The sequence below is a fragment of the Tyto alba genome, unplaced genomic scaffold (assembly GCF_018691265.1).
Source record: "Tyto alba isolate M040663 unplaced genomic scaffold, T.alba_DEE_v4.0 Super-Scaffold_10, whole genome shotgun sequence".
NCBI lineage: Eukaryota > Metazoa > Chordata > Aves > Strigiformes > Tytonidae > Tyto > Tyto alba.
In genome coordinates this window covers 26,915,786-26,934,387 of record NW_024881262.1, presented here as the reverse complement: position 1 = coordinate 26,934,387, position 18,602 = coordinate 26,915,786, and the positions used below count along the sequence as shown (strand labels likewise).

Below are 18,602 nucleotides of genomic sequence, written 5' to 3'. Positions count from 1 at the left end.
ACTGCAAATATACCTGTCATTATTTTTTACTGTTTTGCATAAGACTTCAAGTAACAATATTTAAAAATAAGGAAGCTTATCAATCTCCACCTCTTCCCTTTCTGTTAATGCCATCATTTTTAAAACAGATTAAAGTTAACAGTTGAATTCTTCTAAGATTTCTGGTGGAAAGTATGTATCCTGTTAATAACTTCAGAAGAGGATTAATGTGCACTGGGAACCAAAAGCTTTACTGCAAGAGCCTCTTCATTATCGCTCCCTTCCTTTGTAAATTGCTCCTAACACTGATTCAGAGAAGGGAAAATAAGTTATTTTTTGCTACAGATACGTCCACCAGCAACTGTGTCTAGAACAACATCTGTAGTTTCCAAAAAAGAGTGAGTGGTGCTAACCAGTGCTACACAGGAAAGTACTCAGCAGGGCAAAACTCGTCTGTGACTGCTAAGAGGCTTTTCATTTTTACATCTTGATCATTTGACTTAATTCAATCTTTTAAGCAGCAACCCAGTTAAGAAAGAGCCCACCTTCCCCTATTACCTCCTGCAGCTTGATCTCATCTGGCTGGAGGATGCTGAGGACCCCGCTGCTCCGGATCTCGGGAAGATCCTGCCATAAGTTGAACCTGGAGTTGGAGTTCCTCAGCAAACTGATTTGTGGTGGAGCTTTGCTTTCGGTTGTACTTGTAGGTTCTGCTTCAGATGGGGTTTCCTCACTGGGTGAACTCTCCTCAGGATCTGTCTGTGAATCCTGCAGTCGTCTGGTTTCAATCTCCTGGCGTGTAGACTTATCTCGATATTCCTGATACAAGAGCCCTAGGAGGCAACATTAACAGGTTAATGAGAGGTTACAGCTGAACAAAAGACTAGAAATATATTGTGGGAAAGGATATTTGTTTTGCATTTGTTCACCTCAGCAGAGGTGAAAGAGATCCCTTCCGTGCTGAGTGGTAAAGCTCATTACGGCATTCCTGTTTCAACCAGAAGTGGAAACTATAAATGGAAGGCCATTTCTAAATCTAAAGTGTTGTCAACAATCTGCTCTCACAAAACATTTAGTAACACAGTCAGATGAATCCATGATCAATCAGAAGACATAAAAGAAGTGGTTTATTATTTGCCAGGCTTTTAAATGTTTTTTTAAACCTTGATATTTTTCTGAAATATTATTATGTTACAAGTTACAGATTGATAGGTATGTGTAAGTGTGTGTCTGGAAAAGTAACACTGTATGCATTGAAACTACTTTAAAAGAGCAATTTGATGGCCATGAAAAGCCTTTAGGAGGAAAGCCTTGGACATGTTGCTTAGTTTCCTTCTGTTTTCCTTCTCAGCTTCCATGATGATTGAAGATACAAAATTAACATTGAAAAGGTACCTGAATGCTACAGCACTAAGGAAAAGGCTCCGAATTCACACCATCTTGCGGCACATGAATCACATGAGGTATCTTCTGAGTTTCAATTACTAACTTCAGGAGCAGACGCAATTGCACAGAATTTGCCCCCCACACCTGATTTCAACTGACAGCACAAAAAAGGTAGGAATCCTGAAATTCCTTGGCCAACTTTAGAAGATCCTTTGTCTCTCCTAGGGTTTTCCAACTGTCCCATTTCTCCTTCTGAGCCATCTGTAGGGCCCAGAATATTAATTGCTTGAATATAAAATGTAATTCAGAAGATACGAAAAGACAAGATATCATGAGCCTGCTCTGAGTCACACTCCTCACTCCAATTGAAGGAACGCAATTTACATTATGTCCCTTGGTTTATACTTGAATTGCAAAGTATAACATGAATGAACAAAGAGAAAAGCCCTTGATGTTAAAAGAAAACACAACTACATGACTTATTTTGTCTGAATCATTAGGGGTTAAAATCTATCTGGTCACATACATTCATAATACTGGATCTCAGAAACAGATTCTGTGTGTAATAAGGTGAGAGACAACTGGGTCAGGAGTTTGTCGAGGGAGGGCAGAAACTTAGATGTTGCTGCTTATTAAATCTCTGGGCCAGTTTTCACGAGGCTCTGTACCAGTCACTATATCAGAAATACGCTGGGGAAAAGCGCAGGCACAAGGACAGTATTGCTGCAGCTTGCAAGTGTATCCTGTTATCTGTTCTTCCTGGAAAAACGTTCAACAAAGGATTAAAATAGCAATAAGGGTTGCTGGGCCCAGGAAACCATACAGTCTTCTGTTAGCTTCCTACACGATAACTGAAGAGAGGAGACTTCCCCTGAAGTTTTGCATCCTGCTGCTACTTATATAATTTCTCTCTGCGTCAGTGAGGCTTTATGGCTTTCCTAAAGCATTTCTGCCTGTTATTCAGCACCAGTGAGGGTGCTGAGGATGTAGTGGGGTAGAAAGGCTCCTTCAGGAATGGAGCAGAGAGCCTGCTAAATCGGAGCTGCTGTCAAGTGGTACTGATCCACAAGCTCAGCCTGTGCTTGAAGGCTCTGGTGCAGTAGGGCACCGGGTAATTTCTGCCCCGCCAAACTGCACACCAGAGAGCAGGACAGGCTGGGAAGTAACACCCTGCAGCAGTATGGGCAGCGCCTGACTCAATGGAAAACATGCCGAGAAACTGAAACATTATCTATTTTACTCATATTGGGGATGATAAACTCTACTTGCAGTGTCTGATTGTGCAGCCCTGTTGTGCTGGTGGGTCAGCCCTGCAAGTCAGAGGCAATTAAGGATATTTTGTGTAAGGGGGATTTAGCATCCCTTGTGCAGATCTGGAGAGCAGCCCTTTAAAAAAGATCATCAAGACAAATTTCCCTCTTTCTTTTAAGGAAATAAAATCCAGACAACAAAACTTGATTTTGTTTCCAGGTTCCCTGACTGACCAACCAAACAGGGAAGACTGACAGAGCCTTCAGTGGCAGACAAAGGCAGATGTGGACATGGGGAGATCCGATTGACAAAAGGTATCTACCACCAGAACTCGTTCGGAAATTACAGCAAGATAAGCATTTTAAGGAGGGACCTGAAGAGAGACTGGCTGAAGCTCTACCACAGACAGCAATATGGGGAGGAAGCAGAAAGGTGGTACCAGAAGAAAGACAAAGGACAGGTAGATGTTTAGGCAGAAGAAGGGTAGGCAGAAACAAAGAGGGTAGTGCTAGCAAGGATAAAAGGTATCCTCGCTATCTTGGTGTAAAAGGTCCCTCCATATGTCAGTAAAGAGGTTACAAAGGGTAGAGCAAAGGCTTAGATGAGAGAGAGAGGGAAAGAAGCTATGGAAAAGACTACTCTAGATGAAGCAAGAGATGGTCACATCACAGGACGGGTGGTATAACGATGCAAGGTCAAGGAACAGGGTTTTGACATGTTGTGAAAGAAGAGCAATACATCTGGGAACTAGCTGAATGTATAGAAAGATCTGAGATCACTAGTCGAATGTGACTCAAGATAATGATGATTTAGTAAATGCTTACATTTAGTAAGTGAACAAGTACAAAATGTCAGAGACCTGTATGAGCTCCATTCACTGCTTAATGACCCAACTGTCCCTACTGTGACCTGGCTAAAGGTTAACCGTGCGGTCAGAGCGTGGGTTTGGTGTCGCCTGTTGACTTAAGCGGTTAAGACTGATCTTCCTAAGGGTGTTTACATAGTTTGTATAGCACGTAATAGGCTTCCCTTTGTGTTTATTCCATTTAATTTTGCTGTCACAGACTCCCTTACCAGCTCTCTTAAAAACCGGGAGGGGAACTGAAAAACTAGTTACTAATTGTGGAAAATGCTCACCTTAGAGAGTTCTCAGTGCTCTTAAAGTAAACGTTATTACATTGAAAGCTATGTAAAATCTCAGGAGGTCTAGAGACGTTTTCTCTGAAATTCTCTGCTCCAGTTTCAGGCAACAAGTCTATTAATGCCTCAAAGGCAGAAAGGAGGGAAGGGAGTGAGCATGCTCCAGCCATTTGAAATGACCTCTCTGTTGGGGATCAGAGTAGCATCTCTGGTTGTCTCCTCCATCAAGGTGCACCAGACCCACTTGCAATTACCCTGACACATGCAGAGCTATCGCACAGCTTCCCTCTGATATACAGCACATAAAAATACATATGAATACAGCAACTGGGTTGCTCTGAAGTCCTGCTGGTGTTAGTATTTTTATCATGCTTTTTTGGGGCACAGTGCCAGTAAACTGACAAGGTATTGACACATCTGCCTTGGGAGATTAGTACCTACACAGCCAAAAACATGTAACAGATCTGGCAACATCCATGCAAATTATTCACCACTTTCCCCCAGGAGGCCCTGAACTCTGCTGTTTTGCCTAACAAACACTGGGAGGCTGCTGGTTTCACACCAGCCTCTTTCCCCAGCACTGTCCCAGTGGCATCAGCCGCTCCAAGAATCAGCCCTGCCCGCCACGACCCGACACCAAACCGCAGCCGCCCTCCTCTCCCAGAGACAGCGTGAGGAGCCTCCTCGTTCCTGCCGGGTAGGTTTGCCTTGCCGCTCATGAGCACTGGCTATCTGATTTTCCCATGCAAAATGCTACATTCCTGCCCTCTAGATTCATGTATCTTGCAGTTTCATTTCTTTAAATTGAACAGAACTGTTTAAAAACGAAGCTTCTGTAATCCCACCGTAAAACCTGCCTTCGAATGGGGGTTAACTTTGCAGTTACCCAAAGCTCTCTGAGGAATGTCACAATTCAGATGTGGGAAACCAAAAAACAAGCTGTGAAGGTCCTCTCCACATCCCACAGAAAAAAATCCCTCAAAAATACCACAAGAGCAAAAGCGTTAACAGTCTTCCACAGCCGCCCAGATAACCTCAGCTCTGCCTTCACAAAGAGACCACAAATGATAAAATAGCATGCTCCTCCACTGCAAATGCTACGCCAGTGGCTGTACAAATACACGCTGACCCCGGTGCAGACAGCTAATGTCCAATAGGATAGTTAACCCAATACTTTACTCTTATGCCTAAGTACGCAGAATGAGATTTCAGCAGAAAGTTGGCCGTAGCCTGAACGATTAACTGCTTCGTAATTACAAGAAGTAATCGTTATTTATGAACGGAGGTGAAACTGCTCAGCAGCATCATTAAGTCTCCTGCCAGGCAGCATGCAAACTCGATGCCGCTAAAGACAGCGCAACGCCACTGGCCAAGACCGCGGCTGTTACGTTTCACCCCGACAGCGAGAGGTTTTCCCGGCAAGGACAGAGAATCGGGTTCCCCGCAACACAAGCGCCACGTACCGCTGGGGTTTAGATCTGGGTTCCACTCGCTAAACGGTGCTGGTGTGGGGGGGGAGGCGGGAGACCTCGGCTGGGGCTCGGGGCCCGGCCCGCCGCGGCGGCACCTCTAGGGGCTGCTGTGCTGCCGCCAGTGCGGGGAGCGGGGCAAAGCGGCGAAGTTGTGGGAGAGCGCGGCCGCCGGATCCCCCCCCACACACACCCCCCCACACACACACCCCCCTCCCGCCGGCACCGAGGCGGGGGACGGGCTCCTCACCGATGTGCTCGATGAGGTTCCTCCAGGAGTCGGCGGTCATGGGGTGGGCGGGCGGCGGCCCCTCGGCGGCGGCGGGGCTCTCCTCAGCGGCGGCGGGGGGCTCCCTGTGGGGGAGGCGGAGGCACCCTCAGCCGCGAGCGGGCGGCCCCCTCCGCGGCCCCTCGCGCCCTCCCCGCCCCCCCCCCCCCCGCTCACCTGCCGGGCTGTCCCGCCGAGTCCTGGTCGAGGGCGCAGGCGGCGCTGAGGGCCGCGGCCAGCAGCTCCATGGCCGGCGGCGGCAGGCGGCTGCCGAGCAGCTCCGGCGGCGGCAGCGGCGGCGGCGCGGGGCTGGGGGAGCCCGGGCGGTTGCCACGGTAACGGGGGTAGGAAGGCAGCAGCCTGCAGCGGGAGGGAGAGGGGAGCTGTGGCCGCCCCCGGAGCCCCCCGAGACCCTCGGAGCCTCCCTTCAGTCTTCCCCGTCAGGCGTCCTCGGGGGCTCTCCGCCCAAATCCCCTCAGAGCCTTCCCAAACCTCCTCAGAACCCCCTCGGGCTTTCCTCCCCACAGAGCCCCCTGAGCCTCCCCTTCGACCCCCCTCAGGCATCCCCACAGAGACCCCTCAAAATCTCCTCAGAGCCTCTCCCCGGGCTCCCACACGCCCCTTGCAGCCCCTCTCCGTGTTCCCAGACCTCCGAGGCCCCACAGAGCTCAGCCAAATCCCCGCGGAGCCCCCTCAGCCTTCCCTGAATCCCTCCCGAGACCCTTCAGAGCCCGTTAGAGCTTCCCCAACCCCGCTCCCTCAGAGCCCCGCTGCAGTCCCTTCGGAGCCCAAACTGAGCCCTCAGAGCTCCCACCCGACCCCCGAGTCCCCCCACAGCTCCTCGGATCCCCCCCTGCACACCCCCAAAATACTTTCGGAGCCCGCACTGATCCCCTCAGGTTCCTTCCCCTCCCCCGCCCCCCCCCCCCCCCGCCATAAACTCCCCTCTCTGAGTCCCTGACCCCCTGCAGCCCCCCCACCCCGTGCCCGGCACCCCTGCCCTCAGAGACCTCAGCCCCCCAGCTCCCCTCCAGCGCTCCAACGCAGGTCCCTCCTCCGCTGGGAGGCTGACTCCCTCCTCCCCAAGGGCCCCCCCCCAAAAGTCAGCAATCCCTTCCCCAGGGCCCCCCCACCTTCACCGGCACCCCTACCTCCATTCCCCCTGCTCTCCTGCAGAGAGGCTCCTTCCTCAGATGCAGGGAAGCCCCTTCTCCATCCCCTCCCTCCCTCCCCAGCAAGGCACCCTCCCCCAGCAAGCACCCACACACCCCATCCCACCCCATGCACCAGCCCGGGCTCCATGCACAGCCACCCCGCAGCGGGAGGGGGGTCCTGCCCTGGCACTGACCTCTCCTCCCTCAGACCCGGGGCATAGCGCTGCCCCCCATCCCCTGCACCTCCCTGCCTATGTGCGGCTGGCGCCGGCTTGGAGGGACGAAAAGGGGTGGGAGAGGGGGGCTCTCCTGAACTGCTTCCAGAGCGGGTGCATATGGTGCATTTCTTCTCCGGGAAGGAAACCCTGAGATGGAGGAATGTAACTGGGAAACTCAGCCTAATCCCTCCTGCCGGGAACTGTGCCCCTGATTGCCCCACAGGATTGACCGCTATCCTCGCCTCCTCCGGCAGGGCTTCGCACCCGCTCGGTCATTTCCCCCGTCTCCCCTTCCTTAGCGTCGCTACTTGCATAAGGATATATTGTCTCGTTTAGGCAGTAAGTATCTCAGTACTCAATGATCTATATCTGTCTTCGTTCAGGTAATTGTTTTTCCGCCTCAGGGGTAAATCCTCTTGAGCTCCTGAGTATGGCTACACCCTCGGATCGGTTCGAGTGCTTGCGGACAGGTTGGGTGCAGCTCTTCCCTACACGTTAGCAACCCTCAGCAATAAAAAAACGTCATCTGCACCACATTGCAATCGAGGAGTTAACAGTCAGAGAACGCTCAGTTATCCCTCACGTTCGCTTGCTCCCTGTTGCATAAATAACCATGTTTTTTTCTGTACGTGATAACATAATTTATGCAACAACACAAAATCTGTGTGTTGGTCTGTATGTGTACAATGCCTTCCTTTTTATCATTTTTATATTGTATTATTTGCTAAATGATATATCAGGATAGCTTCCAATTAGCACATGACTATACATTCAGAAAAACTCCTTTGGCTTATGTGAACTAGATCTCAATCTGGCACACTGGAGAGCTCGGTCCTTAAGTCATTAAGAGGCAGAACAGGAGAGAAAAACAGCTGGAAATGTTGTTGAGGACTCAGAGAAGGCTGTCGGTCCAGTCCAGGTCCAGTCCCGGACTGGGAGGTCAGAAGGACCAGACAACCAACTGAGAGGAAAAATCAGGGTGAGGGTGAGAGCTGGAGCCTGTTTTGCACTTGGAGAGGAGGAGGAGGAGGACAGCCTGACAGCTGGGGCTGTGCGGGAGGAGATTGTCACGGGGTAAATGGTCAATATGGGATGAAAATGAGTTATCAGCCATTAAAAACTGGGGCTAGGGGGTTGGGGGAGACAGGTGAGCGAGGGGGCAGCCGAAACCTTGTAGAAGGGATAAAGCGGCAAGAGACTATCTGAAGCTCTGCCTAATGACTGACGTTTTGGTGGCTTACTGCCAGGGCAAGAATATTGTCAAGGGTTTTAGTAAGTGGGTGGGATGCTAAAAAGCTTCTTTCTTAGAAAAGGGGGAGGGAGGAGATAAACTGTACTGAGACTCTTCGTTATCTTGAATTCTGGAAAAGCAGTGATGCTGTTTACTATTTTCTAAAGGGAAGGACCAAGAGCAGTGGGGAGTTCTCCCTAGTATGCAAAGGGAAGTCAGTGCATAGGCTCTTACTGACACTGCTAGCATCAATATGTATCTAAATATAACTGTTGGGTGTATCTACTAAAAAAAAAAAAAAAATCCTTCATAAATATGCTTTAACAGCTTAACAGATTCTAACCCCTCATCTTGCTTCACTCCCAAGGGTTAAATCTGTTGCAAAATGAAACTTCTTTTTACAAAAAGCGTCTGGGTCATGGTATGAAAAACATTCAAAAAATAGAGAGCATCTTTTCAGGATCCCATAACTGTCTGGTAATTCGATCCTGCCTGTCTTCCTTTTTCCTTCAAATTTTGCAAAATAATTTTGCTTTTGGTCTGAGACGAAAGCCCCAAAATATCACTAAAAGTAATAAAGATGATAAAAATGTTGGAAGCTCTGAAGAGGTGAGAACACCAGCTGAGAGTGCAATGCTCCCTGTGGCCATTGGAGGCCACAGCTTGTATTTTGGTGTCTCAAAGATCTGTTCTACTGTGTAGCAGTTACTTTTCCTTCCTTTAGAACTTTTTTGAATTGTGATTTGGTCTTTCAAAAATGTTGCTCTTTCTTCCTTTCCAGGCTTATTTTCGTACTTCTCGTGTTGACATACAGAGAATGTCCATAAACAGAAATGCTTGAGAAATACTTTTTCTCCCAAGTGAGGTAACAGAGTGTTCCCAGCGCTCTTGGGACTGTAGTAAAAAATAATATTTAGTGAGAAGAAGATATTTTTGTCCTAAAAAACTTGTCAGGATTGTCTTAATCTTGCTTTTATGTTTGGGGACAAACCAGAAAGCTTTCAAAGTTTGTGATGAAAAATGAAGGCAAGCAAGCAAGCGATTCTCTCACAGCGGTCTGGTGGCTGGGATGTTCATGCTGGGTGTGGGGGATCCAGGTCAGCGTCACGGCTGTGTCATTCCCTCACATCCCACACGTTACTGCCTGTTCCAGGGTGGATCAGTCTCTCTTCCCGGAGCCGCTCTGATTTCTCTGGTCACTGGGAAAGGTGCTTGAGCCTTATTCACCAGATACCACTTTAGGTCAGTCGATACTGGACTACTTCTGCTAAGCAGAATAGCTCTGGCATAACTGCCTCTTTCTTCCTCCCTACTTCCACAATTGTTAGAGGACTTTGTGTGCAGTTTAAACTGGCCTAGCTACTCAATTCCACTTTTCACTTGACTCCCTGAGGCAGATTTCTACCTCCGCTTTTATGTCAGCACTCACTCTCATCTCATTCTTGGTGAGCAGGTTCAGGCAGCTAAACTGGTGGAAATTTTTTTTTTTTTTTTTTTTTTTTGTGGAACTAGTTTTGTGTGTGTCTGGATTGTCTCACTACAGGATGAGCTCAGTGCCAGTGCCAGCGTAGTGGAGGTGGCAGACATGCAGATGGATGGCAGGACCACAGCAATGCTGTCTTGGATTATTTTACACTGTTGTGGAACTGCAAGCTCAAGCAGAAGTTCCTACTCCACCCAACCTTAACCATCCGGGTAGGAGTTTGGAGGAAATTTCTCTCTCTCTCTCACTGTATCAACAATGAATTTGATCCGGAGCCTAAAAAACTTTCCCCCTTATCATCAAAATCAGTAAAATCTGATTATGACAAATCAGTTTTCTGACCAACCCCCCTGTATTTAATCTTAAAATTCCCTGCTTAGTTGTAGAGGGAAAGAGACAATCTGACTACTAGAACAACACACATTAAAGCAACTAGTTAAAAATCCTACCCCAGCACCAGACAAATGCCGCTGCGTGCCCTGTGCTCATGTTGGTGACAGAAGTCATGCGATGCCCTGACAGACGGAAGCCCAGTTTTGTCTCAGGAATTCTTAGGATCCCCAAGCACACGGGCAGTGGAGGTGACATGGAGCATGACCATGGTTCAGCTCCCTGTGGGCAAAGGAGAGAGGGTTTGAGCTTGCATACATTCCACAAAGAAGGGGCTCATGTCGTTGCAGACTGTTCCCAGCTTCACTCTACTGCTGTTGGAAAATATTTTAAATGTTGGCTAACCTGGTCCCTAGTTGCATTAAAAATGTGATAAATGGTGTGAGTTTATAATTAGATTATTACAATTATCTCATTTAAGTTATGTTTGGGGGATGAACTTCCAATCCTGGCTTGTATTTTCAGGCACTAGTAATTTTGAAAAATGATTAATCATTTGAATTAAGATTTCTTATGTGCATCTAAATCTCAAAAGCAATCCTTAGAATAAAGATGTGTAAAGAGCTTGTTTCCAAATGACATTGAAATGCATTTTTTTTAATGTTCCCTTATAGCAGTTTTTAGAAATTAGACCTCCTCTTCCAGAAACTAAAAAGAGAAGAGGCAGTCCGGCAGATCTTATTCATGAAAAATTTCCCAAACCCTTCTAGTCAGTGGGAGTTTCACACCAAGAAAGGCCACAAGATGAGGTAAGAAGCACTGTTTTAATCTGAGCTAACCAAATATGTGAAGTGTGAAGTTAGTAATAGACTTGAATAACGTTATACCTAGTCAAGGATATTTTCATACGTCAGGTTCATTCAGGTTCTCTCTATTCATGTGTGGCTTATAGCAACGTTTTTTGCAATGGGTGTGTCTGCAGTTTTTATTCCTGTTTTTTGATTTTTTAGTGGGAGATAAGTGGAACTCCTCATCCCTAATATTTTTAGATTTTAAAGGTCAAGAGCACATCTGTTCTCCAGAACCTCCTTAAGCTTTCATAAAAATACCTTAATTATATCTGTTGGGGCTGGCAGCCTTACCGATAACTAAAAATGCTCAGAACTTCCTTATTGTGAGATGCTTACTGTTAGGTACTTTTGACCTTTCGATGCTCAGAATCATCAGGGTTACATTTTTACTTACTGACCATTTGCCACAGACAGGTTATTTTTTTAGATATATTAAAAGCAATTATCAATTTCTTAGGCTTAGGAAAATATTATTGGATCCCTATTATAGGCAAACAGAAAACCTGTTGTTATATCCTTTAAGAAGCTTTGGTTTCTGTTAAAATGGAAGTTGAAATTTGGGGTTTGCCAGGGCTTCATCTTTGCCACACTTACAAAAATACATAGAAATTACAGGCCCTTTACCACTCTCTACAATACACACAAACTTAAGACTTAGATTTTAGCATCTAAAATCCCTGAGCTGCTGCCCATGGTGAGAAAGTGCCCTGCTCAGGGCTGAGAGAATCATTTCTGCTACTGCAGCTGTAGAAATACTGCCTGGTCCAGTTCTAGGCACTGTGAATAAAGGCCATTTCTGCTGTATCCTCAGTGATCCTTGTGCTGGGTGCAGGCAGCATGGTGAGAAAACTACTTGACTGAAAAAGAGAGGGAGCAAGACTCAAGCATGGAGAGGGAGGGGTCTACTTCTGGACCAGGTGACTGCTGTGAAGAGGGGAACTCACCCACAGCTGGGTGCTTCAGGAAATGGTGAGTTGGAAAAGGCTGTAAAATGTAACACTGGAGCTAGGAGGAGGAGTGGGAGACTCAGATTGTGTGAGGAGCCAAAGGGTGAAGAGCCTGGGGAACAGCAGGACACTGAGCTATGAGCCGCAGGAGGGAAGAGAGAGGAATAATGTGTCTGGGAAACAGTAGGCTGAGGAAATCGTGTGGAGAATTACAAGTTGAAGCTGATAGAAAAGGAGTGAAACAAAGATTAGTGGAGGACCTAAGAGTCAGGGTTGGCGCAGATGACATTCGGGGAGCTGGAGGGCAAAGCCTTGACCTTGCCAGGTAATAAAAGCATGACTGGGCTGAAAAAACTGACAAGCAGAGACTGGGTGGAATAGGTGGGCAGACTGGGATTGGGATCTCCATTTGCTGCATGCTGGAAAGATACTTAATTAGAATTGAGTGTGTTATTGCTTGCTATTCTGTATGATCCTATGAAATAAGAGATTTTGATAGTAATATCATTTTAATACCTACAGTGGCAATTCTTACTGAAAATTTATTAGTTTGAAAAAATCTTCTCACTGAAAATACTGTTGCTCTTAGACTTTTAAAGATTCAGATTGTACAGAAAGAAGGATAGGGAAAAAAACCCAATATTTATCTATCTCTAAAAGAGCAAAAAATTGTTGTAGCGTGACAAAATATAAAGGTTTGGTCAACGTGTGTTTGCACCAGCTATTCCTGACTTCACCACTTGCAAATTGAAGGACTATTGACAGCACAGAGAAGAGGTGAGTATCAGAAATTTATTTCATAAGTAGAAAGAAACTGCTCAAGTATGGTATAGGACCTTTTGCGATAGAGGTCCCAGCCTCCCTAGAGGTTTTCCCTGCTTTTCTGGTTACGACAGGCTATAAAAGCAGTGCCCCCTGCTGCCCAGGACAAATAGTGCTGTGCTGAGGTATGCTAACCCAAATTCACACAAGCATCCTTCAGAGTGCTATGCCATTTTACATGCGTACTGTTTCTTTCTAATACATGTGTTTGCATGAATTCAAAGACGTTAGATTCTCTCTTGCTGCTGAAGGTGACTCAGTATTTGCTGTTGTAGTACTTCTATTCTTTGAGCTCAGATCAAACATAATAAAATGATTTTTAAGATGATCCTCATTTCTCTGAATTGGTGGTCTCATAACCAGCATAAAGAAATAGTTTGCTCTGCACTGGTAGACCAATGACCTTGCAGTGAGCTTTGCACAGAAAATTTCACACTGCGTTTCTCTTCCACTCTGTCTAGTGGCCCATAATAAAGACATACCATTTTTGGAGTCTGACTCAGTGGAAAGTGGTAGGTAAATAATACAGTCATGCTGCTAAAACATCGGCATTGTAGTAGAAATGAAGAGAAGTCAACATCCTATTAGCTGGTAATATAGGGTAGACACTGATTAGTGAACCTCCTTTCTAGGGTTTGAAATGACTAATTTTCTGGTCTCTGTGGGAGCCGCTTTCAGCTGAGGCTGACAGCTGTGGATGGCCACCCTGGGTGGATGTTTTTCTGTGATGTTCTGTGGCAGCAACTGCTGCCACTCTGAAGCTGGAAGGACTGATCACAGTGGGAAAAAGCAGCTTTTCTTGAGTTCAGTTCCTTCCAGGTCTTTGGCCCTGGCTACTCTGAAAAATAGAAGTTGTGCTAGAAGCTCAGCACTGAAACATTCAGGGCAAGTCAGCTGAGTTGTCAGGAAGCAGTTCATCATGCGAGGGGTTTGGATCTGTGTACAGTGCAGAAGACTGGGAGGGAGCCAGAGGATGTTGTGGAGAACTCTAGACTGCTTGGGGGGGTTGGGGAGGTGGGCCTGGGGATCACATAGGAGGAAGGTCATGGGAAGAAAATCATTTGAGAACAGTTAGGCATAAAAATGCTCTTAAGGAGTATCTTATGGAAAGCGTATGGCAGATTTTGGAACACCAGCAATAATGTCTGAGGTCATCTTGTTTTCAGACATCAATGTTCTGAGATCAGTGAGCTACTGTACTATTCTCAGAGCTTTGAATGACACACAGATTCAAGTCACCAGTGGGTTTAAAGGAGCCTATGGTGCTTTTCCTTAATCAGAGTGTTAAAGTCTGTACCCCACCAGAGCACAATGCAGGTAATGATTCCTTTTCCTGAGCCACTATGTTCCCCATCTGTGTTTTCTTCCTGTCCTAAATTATGTAGCATGGCTATATGTGAAGTGACATCCCTACCTGTGCAGAACTCATTTGCGTCAGACCTGCTGGTTATATTCATGCAAGGAGAAGGGATTGTGCCTGCCCAGCCCTAGCATTTATATAGTTGCTGTAGGACGCTGCTGAACGTGAAGAAATGCAGCACTGGTGCCCCACTTGCCCTCGGGACTGTGGTGATTCACTCCTGAGAACCCCACGGACCTTCCCAGTGCTGGTCAGAGGTGCCTAACCTGTCCTTTCTGCAGAACTGCTAGCTTCTGCTTTCAGAAGCTGACAGGTACCAGTTTTATTCTTTTGGGGAGAGGTGAAATGCATTTCTTAAGAGCAGTGGTAATATTTTAGATGTCTTAACTGCACAGTGGCCTGTTTTCCCCATAGAAGGGGGAGAATAGTGATTACTGCAAATAATGGCAATATCCTTAGGCTCCTGCAGGCTTTCCACAATGCAGATTTCTAGTGGTTCTCTTATAAATTACAGCTAATCTTTTGGAGAAGGGAAGAGCAGGACATGAGCTCAGTTTGAGCTGTAACTCTGGTCTCATGCTCTGTCAGATTTCTCTGCTCAGTTGCAAGAGACGATGCCACTCAGCAGCATTGCCTGCTTTTAGCAGACACATGACTTAGAACCTGTACTGCCCTGTCAAGCTCTCTGCACAGCAGAACCTTTGATAAAAGTGACTCCCAGCACAGGCTCATTGTTTCCAGCTCCAGGGAAAATCAGAATTTGCACGTTTCAGAGCTGCCTAAGTGGCAGTGTCAGAATGTCAGACTGACAGCGGCGATTATGTCACAAGGAGAGGAAGACAGATGGGCTTGACATTGCAGCAGACCATAACTGTCTAGTTTCATATGCTCATTTTAATGCCAAAGGGCAATCAATTTTAGCCAGGGCAATTAATTTATTCAAATCCAACTTGACAGTTTGGCTAAATTTTTTTTACTGGAGTCCCCTCTGTAAGGAAAGGTGCCTGGAAAGGCACTAGGCATTACACCAACACAGCTGGGTGCAGTAATTAGGACCATGCAGTGCAGTATAATGCATGCCCCTTTAGAGGGCAAGTGTTTAGCACTTTCAGCTTGATCTTCTACAGCACAAGTAGGGACTATCTCATAGTTATACACACAGGAGATGAGGAACTGGAGAGGGAGTTTGGGAGAATACCTCACTCATATATTAGAAAACATAAGGCAAGGTAGCTGCTCCTCTCTCTGCCTGGCTGCAGTGGCATGAGAGCATGGATGAGAGTAAATTTATGGCATGTATGTACGTTTATGGGCTGTGGAATCAGGGCCTTTTGCTGGACCTAGGTCATTGAGGGATCTAAGCCAAAAAGGTCAACCCCACTGAAAGCCTCTGGTGCCTATCAGTTCTTCAAAGTAAACAGCAAACAGAAGGTCAGAATACTTTAGAAAGCATCTTTGTAGTTACTTCTTCAGCTATAAAATCCTGTTTTCCATGTGAGGTTGCATAACAGGCTTCAGGAGAGCCCTCTGGGAAGGCTGAGAATGGGATCACCCTTATGTTGGGATGTTCCACAAGGAAATGCCTGCAGGCTCTCCTTCTTCTCTCAACAAGCTGCTCAAGGCAGTCTGCCCTCTTTGCTTACACCGCTGGGTGATCCTGGATCACCTTCCCCTTTTTTCAGTCCTCCCCATCGTTGTCTTCTTCCCCCTTCTCCTTCACTGTCTTCTCCAGACTTATGCTGACAAGACCCTTTATACCCCAATGCTAGTACTAAACGATATATATCATTAAGACTGAGAACAGCACTACAAGTCAAGGTGAGAAGGCACGGATCAGAGCTATAGCTTAGTCCAGCCGTCCTTCCCAAAACAAGCAGTGTTCCTGTTGCCTTTGGTGTAGGCACTTGTTCTGACACCACACTGACTGTATTCTTCAGCACAGGCCCGCTTAACACCCTGTGTGTGCAATCCCTTACCTTTGGATCCATAGTTCGTTTACTGTTGTCTTATCAGAGTTTACTGGAGATGGCGATCCCTGACGAGATAAAGCATTCAGAGGCTCTTTGATGGGCTCGTTGTTTCTGAGGGAACCTGTGACATACGAGAAAGCCAAGAGGGTGTTAAAACGGTCGCTTTCTTAAGGGTCATCTTTACTTTTATTGTAGGTAGTGGTTTGCTTACACCAAAGGCAACAGGAAGATGACTCAAAGACGGATACATTTTAGCTTGGATTTTCAAACAAAAGTGAAGTGTCATCAGCTTGCATAGTGCAAGATTGTACAGCCTTTCTCACAGCTGCAAATGCAACTGAGAAAAGGTGAAGGTAGATATACAATATCAGTCCATATGTATGCAAATAGCACTTTCACCACTGAAAACTGGGTCCCAACATGAGTGATTTTCAGTGCAATTCTTTAAGCAGAAAAGGTTTAGCTGTGTGTGCCTGAGCATGCCAATATTTGGTTTCCCAAGTCAGGGCTTCATTACTGCTCTGCTCTCAGGCACACAGTAGATGTTCAGTTTACTGGATAAATCAAGGCTAGATTTGGGTGAGACAGGAGCTTTACTTTTAATTGCTTCTCCAATTTCCCTCAGATGAACCTCTGATCCTTTCACAGGGAGCCAAAGTTGTATTAAGTCCGTGGCTTACTACTGCAGTACTTGGCAGGAGAGGATGCATCTCACTTTTCAAATGAAACCTCCTGTTGTTTGAGGCCTGTTGATAAATGGCCTTGTTTTTTATTAGAAATACTTTGGTCTCAGTCATAATTCTGTTTGCATTTCCAACTGCTGACAGCACAGACAGGTCAATGCTCTGACTGAAGCCAGTTTCTGACACACCCTTTTAATCAATGCTACAGATTTTCAGAGGGAAAGGGTGAAATCCAGAATTTTAAAACTCCCTAAAACAGTGCCAAAGGCTAAAGGAATGCTAGTTTTAGTAATTCTCTTTGCCTTTTGAATACTTTAAACATTTTATCCTTCTGTCAGAGGAGATTGTTTAAAAAGACAAACTCTTTTTCCAGTTAAAGGAAAGTATCTATTATGTTTTACAGCTCCTAGGCTCTAAGTCAAAGCTAGGCTAATGCAAAGGGTGCCTATATAAAAGCCTTCCTCTCTACCGGATCTACATTCTTTTACATTATTTTTCATGTTCTTATTTCTCGAGTCTTTATTTTTCCTGCTTTGTATCCTACTCTGTATTTTCCCCTGTATCCTTCCCTCTCTTCCTTTCTTCTTCCCTTACCCTGTCCTCACCCCCAGTCATTCCCTAAGAAAAATGAGAACAGGTTAACATTTGAGCTTGAGTCATACTCTTGGATAGCTGCTGTTCAAATGGGTTTGAAGGCAAGATAAAAGAGCTCACCCATCCCTTGCTTCCATGCACGTCAGCAAATGCTGTCAGAAGAAGTTCCTGCTACAAATGAGGCTGGTGTAAGAGTCCAGTTTTCGGGTAGAGGGGATGGAATCAGTGGAGTAGAGGGAGAGGGTAGAAGAGCTGCTTACACAATCCTAGCTGAATTTAAAAGCCGTAGCTCTGAGCTGGACTTGCTACAGTCATACTGGAGAAAGAGCTATTGCTCCTAGCCCAGGTCTTGCTGTACAGACTGGAGAAAAGAAACGTTCCCAGTGTGTCCTGCTGAACAATTGCAGATATGGAAGAAAAAGCGCTGTTTGGAACAGATCCTGCTTCAGCAGTGGGTAACACAGAGAGGGGGGTGTGGGAGAGAAGCGCGCGTCAGCTTCTGTGGATGCTCTAACGAGCTTCTGAGAGAGAAGCCCTTCTTTTAGCTTGTCCTTCCTCAAAGACACTGGCTAGACAGGAGGGATGCCCTCCCGCGCCGTGGTCCCGGTGCCGTGACGCTGCAGATGTAGGAAGAAGGTGCGTCCTTCCGTGCTGGTCCTGCCGCAGTGGCCCCAGCAGGTAGCAGGGGAGAGGCCCACCTCAGCAGCAGCCGGGGAGCAGGAGAGAGGGCGAGTCTCCTCTGTGCTCGCTCTGCAGCAGCGCTCTGGGAAGGCGCTCAGGGGACGGCTCCGCTCTGGCCTTGCTGCTGCACTGGCAGCCTGGAGAGCAGCTCTGCTCTGGCAGAGACAACGCTCAGTTGATCCACAAACCTCATTGCAACAGTAGCAGAATATTAAACAGGAGCTCTTTGCTCTGCTGCTGTCTGCTTGGAAACTTGGAGAAGGGAGGGAGCTTTCCTTCTGGCCATGCCACAGGGTTGAATGGGCCTTTATACTGCTGAAATGGGGTGGCTGCCTTGGCGAGGCAGGCAGGAGACACCTATTTTCTTGGGGACATTTCCCAGACCTTCTTTATTTTGGGGTGGAGGATGTCTGCTCTTTGTTTTCTTAGAGACCTTGGTCTGCTTTCAGGGGCTGAGGCGGTGTGCTTCACTACTGCCTAACAAAGCAATAGCTTCCAGTGGCTTGCATAGCACTGAAACAGCAGGAGTGGTGGTGTATGTATCATTTTGACTCATGCATCTAGCTGAAATTCAGAGTCCAGTTCACTGTTTCTGTTAGATTGTAGTCTGAAAGTAGGATGGGTGTCTTTGCTGCGATTCCTTTTATTCACAAGGAGTTACAAAATTCAGTTGCTCTGAACAGCTGGGAGATGAAGCAAAGGACATGTTCTGTGTCCACAGATCCAGGTCTCTCATTTACCATTTTGATTAAAACTACTTCCAGTTTTTTCTTGCAGCCCCGTTT

General features: G+C 46.6%; 2 protein-coding genes across 13 annotated transcripts in view; one reads left to right on the top strand and one right to left on the bottom strand.

Annotated features, from left to right (window-relative positions):
* The window catches only part of NGEF (neuronal guanine nucleotide exchange factor), a 41,235-nt gene that overhangs the window by 21,571 nt on the left and 1,062 nt on the right, over positions 1-18,602 (bottom strand). The window contains exons 1-5 of one of the 4 annotated variants that reach the window (XM_042794979.1): positions 17,257-17,960; positions 15,866-15,980; positions 5,671-5,853; positions 5,476-5,579; positions 538-812 (exon numbers count right to left, since the gene is read on the bottom strand). In XM_042794979.1, the coding sequence (XP_042650913.1) occupies positions 538-812; positions 5,476-5,579; positions 5,671-5,853; positions 15,866-15,980; positions 17,257-17,260 (681 nt within the window). In that variant the 5' untranslated portion in view covers positions 17,261-17,960. Of the gene's footprint in view, positions 1-537; positions 813-5,219; positions 5,312-5,475; positions 5,580-5,670; positions 5,854-6,841; positions 6,922-15,865; positions 15,981-17,256; positions 17,961-18,602 lie in introns of those variants that run through there. The other 3 variants (XM_042794995.1, XM_042794984.1, XM_032990570.2) reach the window with 3 other exon arrangements.
* The window catches only part of NEU2 (neuraminidase 2), a 39,892-nt gene continuing 25,668 nt past the window's right edge, over positions 4,379-18,602 (top strand). For 3 of the 9 annotated variants that reach the window (XM_032990556.2, XM_032990565.2, XM_032990566.2), the window contains exon 1: positions 11,625-11,729. Coding sequence is in view for 4 of the 9 variants with exons in the window: in XM_032990564.2 (XP_032846455.2) it covers positions 11,647-11,729 (83 nt within the window). In the remaining 5 variants the exon portion in view is untranslated. Of the gene's footprint in view, positions 4,454-7,120; positions 7,205-9,639; positions 9,792-10,583; positions 10,719-11,571; positions 11,730-18,602 lie in introns of those variants that run through there. The other 6 variants (XM_032990568.2, XM_032990560.2, XM_032990563.2 and 3 more) reach the window with 5 other exon arrangements.